The sequence below is a fragment of the Sorghum bicolor genome, chromosome 4 (genome assembly GCF_000003195.3).
Source record: "Sorghum bicolor cultivar BTx623 chromosome 4, Sorghum_bicolor_NCBIv3, whole genome shotgun sequence".
In the NCBI taxonomy this organism is placed as follows: Eukaryota; Viridiplantae; Streptophyta; class Magnoliopsida; order Poales; family Poaceae; genus Sorghum; species Sorghum bicolor.
This window is the reverse complement of record NC_012873.2, coordinates 51,506,195-51,516,552: the sequence shown is the minus strand read 5'-3', so window position 1 is coordinate 51,516,552 and position 10,358 is coordinate 51,506,195. Positions and strand designations below refer to the sequence as shown.

Here is a 10,358-nt window from a genome sequence, read left to right as displayed (position 1 = left end):
GTGAGGATCGGATTCATCATGGAAGATCTAAAGCTGCGCTCCTGCTGGTTAGTTCAAGCCTCAGCTCGCTACAGATATTGTTTGTCTCTCTGTCACATTTCTCGGTAGTTTATAAAAAAATCTTACAATATAGGAGTATGGAATTAAGCAGCAGGCATGCATGAATTCATGATTAGGAAAACCCATGAGTGCATGCAATAGCACACACTCCGTGTTTAGGTGCTCAAAAAATTCTAGATTGTGTTCTAATAGATGGATTTTGGTGATATATATAGATGCTTTGATGGAATGAAGCCAAAAAAAAAAATGAATTGGGAAGATCGAAACTATATATGATGACACAGCAAGAACTCTAGCTCATCCGCTGCAAATAAACAAGCAGATTGCTTAAAATGGTGATCAACTACATTAATTACAACCACCAGTACTAAAGCATGAGTATAATTACTCGGTGGTGTGTATTATCACCACCGATCAAATTCAATATATAGTCCGATCGATCACGCAGTAAAGATTCAAATAGCTAGTAGAGTTTGAAAAGCATGTATATATGTACGCCGCCGGTATAATCATCATCGGATCGGATCGGAGTAGCAAATAATTAAAAAACAAAAGCAGTCTCAAGTACTGCATGCGGCGCCCGATATGCATGATAGTAGCCGACGACGTACGATACGAATCGCCGATCTCAGGAGCAGCCGTTGTGCACCCGGAGCGGGCGGCCCGTGGAGGCGTGCGAGACCGCGGGGCCCGGGCGGCGCGCGGTGGCGCACTCGGCGACGAGCGCGTCGCGGGCGTTGAGCAGCCCCGTGGTGGCGGCGAGCGGGCGGTCGAAGACGGCGCAGTCGACCCAGTCCTTGAGCAGCCGCTCCTGGCCCCACATGTCCGGGATCCGCACCCGCCCCGCCATTTCGGTGCGGTGCCGCTTCAGCCGCTCCCGCGCGCTGATCTCCTCCGTCCGCCGCGCCGCCATCGGCTCCCCGCCGCCGCTTCCCGCCGCCAACGCTGCAGCTTCTGCCGACGCGCTGCTGCTCTTCTTCTCCGCGCCCTCCGCCTCGGCGGGAACCACCGCTGGCGCCTCGGCCTGTTGGTGGTCGGGCTCGGTCCACGACGTCCCTGCCGCCGGCGCCCGATCGCCGCCGCAGCTGGCAGCCGGCGTCTGCTGCAGCAGCAGCTCGTCCTCCGCGGGCAGCCGCTGCGTGCATGGCGCCTCCGAGTCGTTGGTGGGCGGCGCCATGGCCATGCAGTGAGTCCCTGCTGCTCTCCGATACAGATGTGGCTTCTTCAGTACGTAGGCGAGAGGAGATAGGAAGAAAAGATCGGCTGGGTGGGTAGTGGGTGGGAGTTGTGGGACTTGGGAGCGAGCGGAGGAGGGAGGGATCGGGAGGTCGACGGGCGGGGTGGCGTTGTCTGGGTATATAGACGTTAAAGAAGCGCTGGGCCGGGGGCGGGGGGAGCGGGCGAGGCGAGGTTTATGGTGCGCGGGAGGAGAGCGTGGCGGGGCGGTGTGTGGCTGCGCTTGCCTCGGCTACGTGGTGCGCGCTGGGTAGTGAATATGCATGGCTGCGCGTCGCGCTGCGTTCATTGGCCGGGGCGCGTCGTGCGTGTCAACGTGTGGGCTTCACTTTTGTGATGCTGGATCGCCCTCGCCCGGGGGCCGCCAGTGGGTTGATGCGAGATCGACGAGTAGCTAGCTAGGGGGCGGATTTTTTTTTTGGAGGGGCCGCCACCGCCACTTGCCTGCCTACGCCGGCCGCTCTCAGCCGCCCGCGCCCGCGCCCTTCAGATTCTCCTCCTGGCTAGCTAGCTACCCTCTCTTTCGCGGTCCGCGCCCTCGCAGTTCATCACAAAACCTGCAGGCGATGGCAGGGCATAGTACCTAGTACGGCGACATAGATTGGGTCCTCTTTAATTTGAGAAGTCCGCCATCAAGGACGGAGACATTTCGCGGCACATATACATCGAGATTCCAACGAAGGGTCGCCCAACGCAGGGACGGTCGACATCGCCTTCGCCTCTCCGAGATCCAGCGAGGTGAGCCCCTGTTCCTCCCCGCAGGTCCATGGTATTGCAGGCACACCAAAGGTGCTTTACGCCCATGGAGGAAGAAGCCATGATCCGGCAGATCCATGACATGGAGACACCACGAGTCCATGACCCCCCGCAAGATCTGTCTTCAATGTTCCCCATTCAACAGTTAAGTATATGGCCATATACGTGATGGAAAAGTACTTCTGCTTAATGATGTACTCCAGTAGTCTAGATTGAATTGATTTAGGTAATTTATTTACCCTTCTATAGAATGCTAGTACACTGAATTTGGTTTGAATAATCTTGCCTGTAACTGCAAGTGTACATGCAAGCATACACACTGGTATCCTCTTGTGTTCAACTGCATTTTGCATTCAGCAAGTACTCTTGCATAGTTATTTTTAGTATGTGATTTCTGCACAATGTTTGTGCTGTCCAGACAATCTTTTAAATCTAAACACTTAAAGATAAGTTCGTGTGTGCTTTTGGTTCTAAAAAATACTTTTAAGTGGGAAACTGCTTGCTGTAGTTGGAAGTCTTTTACTACTATGCATACAAGGGAATCCTTTTCTTAATGTCTGAAACTTCATGTCATGCACAGACCTATAAAAATATCATAGCACGGGACAGATTTAGCAATGTATCATTTTCTAACAATTCAGAATGAGCGACATGGTTATTTAGTACAAGAAGTTTAACTTGCTTCACTGCTGTAACGTTATCACAGAAAATGGATGCTGATTATTTTTGTCTAACATAGAAGAGCATGTTTCTGAAAATGAGCATGTCCATCAGTGTTTTAGACTGTCCAAGCAATTGCAGATGTTTGTTTATCCATTAGTGTTTTAGATATTCACTCTAGCTTTATGCTTTCAGTTTGATTGCTACAAGGTAATATTGCTACACAGATTGATGTGGCCGGTTTTCATCCAAACTTGGTAGTACATTCTGCTCCATCTATGATGAAATACTGCTTTATTGGGCAGCTGCATTTTTCACCTTTGTGAATTTACATTTGGCAAGTACTCCTGCATAGAAATCTGAGCAATTTTGGTTCTAATGTTTCAGGTGCTATGGAAAACAGTGGACAGTGCCTTCACCTGTGGAGACAAATCGTCTTCGATGGAAGAAGATGGAGGAACAATTTTGCAATTTGGGTTTGCTTTATTTTTCAAGGCCTTCACAGTGTACCTTAAGATTTGCTGACATTGTATGAACAACTTCAATGATGATTATATATGTATTAAATAGTTGAGTGTAACATATAATGTTGGCTGGTGTGTGGATGCATATAGTTAAATTGAAAGGATCGACAAATGAATAATTTGAATAGTTCAGTGAGCTTTATTGATATTAAAATTGTGGCTGATGGAAGGTTTGATTCTTCCCTGATGGGAGATGTCTGCAAGGGTAAGTTTCAATCATCCCTGACGGTGATGCCACTGACAGGGTAAGTTTTTAACCTTTCCTGACGGCATGACACCGACGGGAAAACTATCTCGTGACGGAAATAAAATAACTGACACGAAAATTCTCTCCTGACGGTAGTAACCGTCAGGGATGATTCTATGACGGTTTTCCATCAGGGAAGGTTCACTATCCCTGACAGTCTATCCCTGACGGGCCATCCCTGACGGTAACTGTCACGAAAACTTTTCCCTGACGGTTTTTGGTACCTTTCCTGACGGTTTCAACTGTCACGGAAAAAGTTTGCTGGGGTAGTGACTCCACAACATCGATGCATTATGTTGGGACAAAATACTTCTTGCTCTGATCCATCCAAGTTTTTCACTATGCCTCCACCCCACCCCCTTTATTAGGCCCCCACCCATATCCCAGCTACTCCACATCTTTAGACATGTGGACGACAATTGAACATTGAACGAAAAAAATAGATGATGATCTTCACAAGGGTGGTGATCTTAAATAGCTAGTCAGTCACATGTTAGCTACTGGATGTAATAAATTATGATGTAGGGACAGTATACCAATGGATAAAAAATAGAATGTTATATGTAAATATATTACTAGAAAGGCTATCTATCATGGGCTTAGCTAGAGGGCGTCGCAACAGTGACAAACCAATGAGGAGCATTTTTCTTGAGGTTTAGTTTGTCATCTCCAAGTTGTAGCTTGTAGAGGAGGTGATGGCAAGGAAGAGAGAGACATGAAAGAAGTTGATAGCTCGGCCCCTATGATACAGTTATGTTTATAAGTTCCCTCTTAACAAAATTAGGATCATTTCCCCCCATGAATATAAAAACACCATGGTGGATTTTGTTAAGAGGAACTAGGGGTTGTTGTTGAGTGCCTAGTTTTAGAGTTGGAGGTTGAAAGTCAAGCTTTTGAGACGGTTTGAGAATCTGAATGAACTTGATAACTATACTTGATGCTCTAAGGCACGACTCTATGGCTCATCCCACATATGATCCAAGGTTTTAGGGCCTCAAAGGTTCTCTCCTCAAGCTTCTCGAATGACATGTCTCTATCCCACTATTCCTCTATGAACTTTGCTTGATTCAAGTATTGAAAGGCTAGAAAGATATCTCAAAATACATTAGGTGTGAATATCATCATGATAAAATAACTACTGTCATAAATTTTTTTGAACTTCACAATTTGGGGATATTTCATTGAAAAGATTTAAGAATAACCAAATCTTGGGGGCTTTGAGTAATCTGTGCATGTCTGTACTTGCAACTAAAGTAATATGATTGGTTAGGCTATAGGAAACTACATACTATGATATTAGGCATAGCATGTGAATAGAAACGGCTTAGTATCACGTATGTAGTAAGTTCAAGTGTGATATTGGTTTCAGTTAGCTCATGATGCCAAACAAGGAGTTGACACTTCAACGTGTCAGGCATCTTTCAAGGCTAGAGAGGAATCTGATTTTGCTTTGATAGAGACTATGATGATAAAAGAGAAGGATGCACGGTTACAGATGGAGTCTATGATGAGATTCATCGGTCAACTCTCGTTGAGTGGCAAAGGCAAAAAGAAAACTCAAGTCCACTGTAAACATGGAGGTTCAACATGATGGTTTCTAGCTGTCAAAACATTTGCCGAGGTGGAGTTTCTTAGATATGTGTCGGATATTTTGTACGAGTTTGATTTTATTTGATTTGTACTCCCTCTATCCTAGTATAGAAGGCATAACTACCTCTAGTCAAAAGACCACATAGCATATTTAGTTCTTTCCCACAATACTAGTATGACTGTGGATGCACGTGCATCTTGATGAGAGAGAAAGAGAGTATGCCTTGTATTATAGGACCTGGATAAAAGTGGTTACATCTTCTACATCCGACTCGCCAACTCTATCCTGTATTGCCAAATAAAAGTAGGATAGAGGGAGTTTTGGCAATACAACGTAAAGTTAGAGTTAGTGTTTTTGACCCAATCTTATAAATGTGGAAGGAGGACGACTGCTATTGTAATTATGATGACAACAAGTGAGGAAGGCGGCGTCTTACCGGGACCTTCGAATGGGGGTAGCACTATATAGTCATGCCCTAGAGAAGTGGAGATATATGTTTTGGTTGAACCTCATCATAAATATTATGCTTGTAATGCTGTTCGTGATCTCATATATTCGTCTTAATAGATTCTGTCGACACTTTCATGTGTGGGGATTATCGAAAACTTTTGTTGTCGTGGGGCTAATTTCTAATCGGAAGAACTATTCCTCTCGAGCGCGCATTTTGTTTGCTTTTCTCGCGATAATGACCCTTGCAATTTGAAGGGTCTGTGTCGCCTTTATGACAAGAGTTGAATCGCTTCAAAGCTGTTGCCGCAGCAACCACAAGTCTTGGCGTTATTACAGTAAAAATACTGTAGTGCGTGGAAGCCTGCTGCAGCAATCGGCACCGATCGGAGCCGAAGATGTTGGTGCCGGGCAGCTTGTTTTTCAGATCCCTCGATGGCCGGGCTATACCTATATCTGTGGTGTTCAGGTGCCCGACGACGATGCATGGCCTATGAAAAATCGACAGCTGTGAAGGATACCAGTACTGCATGCACTTCCAGTGGCCTGGTACACACATTTTGTAGCTGCAAATCAACTAGTGTATATGTGGTACTATTTGCTTTAGGAGATCTTTCAGTCACATTGGAATAAATCTTGACTGACAAGCAGATGTGCAAAGCCACAAATGCCTATTATGCAAAGGTTAGCGGTCCTTTCTACTACCAGCTAAAAGAAAGAATATGCCTATTTCAGTATTACAACTAGAAGCTACTCCATCCATCCCAAATGATGTTTTATGTTGGTCTTAAGTCAAGCTATTCCAAATTTAACTAAATTTATAGAAAAGAACACATTAATATTTAGGACACGGAATAGGTAGAATATGACAAATATATTTCATGATCAATCTAATAATACTTTTTTGGTATCAAAAACATTAGTAATTTTTTATATAAATTTAGTCAAATTTGAAATAGTTTGATTTAGAATAAATCTAAAATATCACTTATTTTAATTTGAGACGGAGAGGGTATCGGAACTTCGGCATAGTCAAGAAGAATGAGCACGACTAAGAGTCCATGAAGGCAAAGAAACGCTCCAATACGTCCACTACTAAAGTATAGTCTAGCAGTTCTAATTAATTTTATCGAAGTCAAATTTATAAAATTTTACTTAGTTTAGAGAATAATATATTGACACCTACAATATCAATTAATTTTATTATATATAAAAATATATAATTATATAGATTTTAAATAGTTTAACTATAATTTAAAATAGAGAGTACCAGCCAGACCAACTAGTAACTAGGTATTTTCTAGAAAAGCTTGTGGTCAAACATGTAGAGATGCAAGCAATGGTGGTCAAACAAGTAGCCAACCAGACAACTCTTGAAGAGTCTTTCTAAATTTCACTCTCTAAATCATCATTTAGAGATGAATCATTATATATAAAAATTGTTTTCGATGTTTTTTTATTCTCCAAAAGTTTTTCTATATGTCGTATACGCACTCTAGAGAGCTATTATGGTCTTATATATTTGGCTAGCGAAAAATACAGAATAGAAGATGCCTATATTTGGATAACCATTTAAATAAGTTGTTAGAGGACAGTTTTTCATCAAAATCTATATTCCTAGCATTTAGAAAGAATATGGAAAGTCTCTTGGAGATGCTCTTAGGGCACTCACAATGCAAGACTCTATCACAGAGTCCAAAACAATTAATTACATATTATTTATGGTATTTTGCTGATGTGGCGGCATATTTATTAAAGAAAGATGTAGAAAAAATAAGACTTCAGGTCTTATTTTGACTCTAAGTCCACATTGTTCAAGGTAATAAATAATTTTAGACTCCATGATAGAGTCTGCATTGTGAGTGCCCTTATCCTCTAAATTTTAGAGATCTAAAAGCACTTTAGCTCACTTTAAGCTCTAAAACTCTAAGTGAGGTGGAAAAAATTTTAGAGCTAATATTTAAGATCACTTGTTTGGAGCTTTAGCTCTAGCTCTAAAGTTTAGGGGAGTAAATTTAAACAAGCCCTTAATTGTTCAATTAGCTAGTTAATGATGCTATTTGTGCTTTGTTTTCTTGTGCTCGCTCCACATTAATTTCTAATAGCATCTTATATAATTAAGAATTAGGTCTCTACACTATTTTCTCTATCTTTTTTGTTCTTTTTTATTAATAGCCAATATGCCCCGGCGCTACAATGAAATCCAATACGTCTTAAAATTGGATTCCGTATAATGGTTGGATGCAAATCTTTCTAACTCGTATGACTAAAGGTCGTGAGACCACGTCATGGAGGAGACAAAGGTATTTTGAGAAATAGAAAAGTATGGGTTGGAAGAATCTTTTTGCTCTTTAATAATTGGTATAGATATAGATTGCCCACTAAACATCTAGTCTGTTCTCACATTACACCATCTAATTGGCTAGTTAGCTATAAGTGCTTTGATTGTTTTCTCTCCCTGAACTGATCTTCAATGGCATCTATATTATTTACAATTATTTTTCCTATTATCTTCCTTATTGTCTCTTTTGTTCTTGTTATTGACATGATTCTTTTTTTTGGCCCAAGAATTAGACTTATCGGGTGAAGATTAATGACCTATACGAGAGAACTCTTTTTATTATTAAGAGGAAGATGCCCTCCTCGGATGTTGGGCTTTTACCCTAAACGAGATCTTAACCTGGTTAAGTCCTCACCTAATCGATTTTATTAGGTTGTTGCCCTCTAAGCGCGTCGTCACCTTCTTGGTTCATTGTTCGCCTCTCTCATTTGGGAATAAAATTCTTGGAATGTGAAACGAGACCATTTGTCAATTGTCACGTTCTAGACACCGCTGTCCTGAATATATGACAACTTGCATTGAGGCTTCAACATGGAGCGCGCGTGATTGAAATGAATCGATAAAGATCTTGGAAATGGACAGGACACTGGTGTTTATATCAGGCTGGCCTGTGAGCACCGGCCTGGGTATCGAAGAAAGAATTCATGAAAAACAACGAATCTACGTATATATATATATATATATTATAAAATAAATGCAACAACAATTTGAAAGGTACTTGCACGTTGAAACAAAGGCATCGAAATGCTATGCCTAAAAGGATTTTGAGAGGCACGCAAGCTTTGGTATTCAGCCACAAAATGCCAGCGGTTTGCTGTTTGCATCAGCCATTCCGCCGTATGCGCAGCAACGTTGCTCGAGATATGACTTGTGTCCATCCATGCCGCCAAAATCGTTTGCCATCTCGCAAAGAGACAAGCGCCGGTTGACACTGTTGGCTAGTTTGGAAGCTATTACTCCTTTCCTTTGGAGTTTGGAAGCTACTACTGCGCTATCGTATCGTCTGTGAAGACTGAAAGACTGTATTGTGCAATGAGCCCATTACATGAATTAGGCCCCGAATATTTGATATCTTCGCAGCCCATGAGCCCATGGGAAGCTCTTCACCCAGAAACTGAGGAGATGTACGAGATTCGGCCTGCCTGTGTGCCGCGAACCTGTGCTGGCCTTTGAGTCTCTCGACCATGTATCTAGTAAACCTTTTATTTTCCACTTAATAAAGTATAAACTTTCCTAAAAAAATTAATAAACTATAAACTTTTTATTTAAAAAATACTAAGATTCTGTTTGAATCCATAGGAGTAGCAACTAGTTAACTAATTTTTAGTCCCAAAATTTCTAAACAATCTCAAAATTTCGAGTACCGAAGGAAAAATGCTTGGGTCTTTTGTTCTATGCTCCGCCACTGCCATTAACTAGTTGTCAGCCTGCTAGCTCACAAATAAAAGCTAACGGTCCTAGTCTATATAAAAAATTATGTCCTAAATTAGTCATCTAAGCCGAGCCGGAATGACATGCCCTATCTACTATGGTCGCATCTTATGCATTAATGTGAGTATGTGAGCAGGGGCGGGTTTAGGCCTAGGACCAGCCCTAGTCGTGGCCCAAAAAATTTAAGAGCAACACTTTAGATTTGGCTCAAAATAGAAGGCCATTAAAGAAAATAATTAGGGCAGACAGGAGAGAACTCAGACGCTCACTCACCCGACGCCGCCGCACGCTCGCACGCCCGCAGGCCGCAGCTTCGCTCGCTCCGCCCGTAGCCAGGGCCATGCTCTCTCGGCGCCTTTGCCTCCCTCCTCTCTCGGCGCCACCCTCCTCGCGGTCGCAGCCAGGGCGTGGCCGTGGCCCGTGGGCGCCTGCAACAGCGCAGGCAGGCAGACGCAGCGCAGCCGAGCATGCTCCTTGGCGCCAGCTCGCAGCTGCGGCGGCCAACCGGCCCCCAAAGGCGCAGCGCGCAAGTAGGCAGCGCCGCAGGGGCCACGAGACAGGGCCGTAGGGACGCAGGCGTGCAGCGCAGGGGCCACGGCCATGGGGCAGGGGCGCAGGGCGTGGCCTAGCCGGCTGCCCGGCTGACCCCCTCGGCAGTGATTGAGTGAAGGTAGTTCTTTAATTTTTCAGTAGTTCAGTAGTTTTTTTCTTTTGATTTTTCAGTAGTAATTGAGCGAATGTAATAAATCTTCACTAGACAATAGGTATTTATTTTTCAATGTTCATTGATATTTCTTAGCTATTGTATCGTATTATTAATTATATAGTTTAAGAATTTATCTGAATTTGCAAACTTTGCTTGAGAATTTTTATTTTCTATGATATACATGTGTATATATGGTCCTATAAACTATACTATAGGTTGTATTTTTTTGATTTTGATCACTGGGATTTGACCCTAGTCTTGGTCGAATCTTGAGTCCGCCACCTGTATGTGACCATTGTCACATGTGCGTGTCAGGCCATTGCGATGTCTTAAGGCCATCCGAACAGTCCTAGCTAGTT

The 10,358-nt window shown here is 43.1% G+C and overlaps 1 protein-coding gene and 1 long non-coding RNA gene across 3 annotated transcripts; one reads left to right on the top strand and one right to left on the bottom strand.

Moving 5' to 3' along the window:
- On the bottom strand, positions 332 to 1,450 carry LOC8059628 (protein BIC1). Its single transcript, XM_002452156.2, has one exon. The coding sequence runs from the start codon at positions 1,241 to 1,243 to the stop codon at positions 689 to 691; it is 555 nt and encodes a 184-aa protein (XP_002452201.1). The 5' UTR covers positions 1,244 to 1,450; the 3' UTR covers positions 332 to 688.
- LOC110434383 lies at positions 1,553 to 3,384 on the top strand. Of its 2 annotated transcripts, none has more exons than XR_002451838.1 (2): positions 1,553 to 2,196; positions 2,908 to 3,384. It is a non-coding gene; the product is annotated as an uncharacterized LOC110434383 (long non-coding RNA). The 2 variants fall into 2 exon arrangements; XR_002451837.1 differs by having other exon boundaries at positions 1,567 to 2,196; positions 3,100 to 3,384.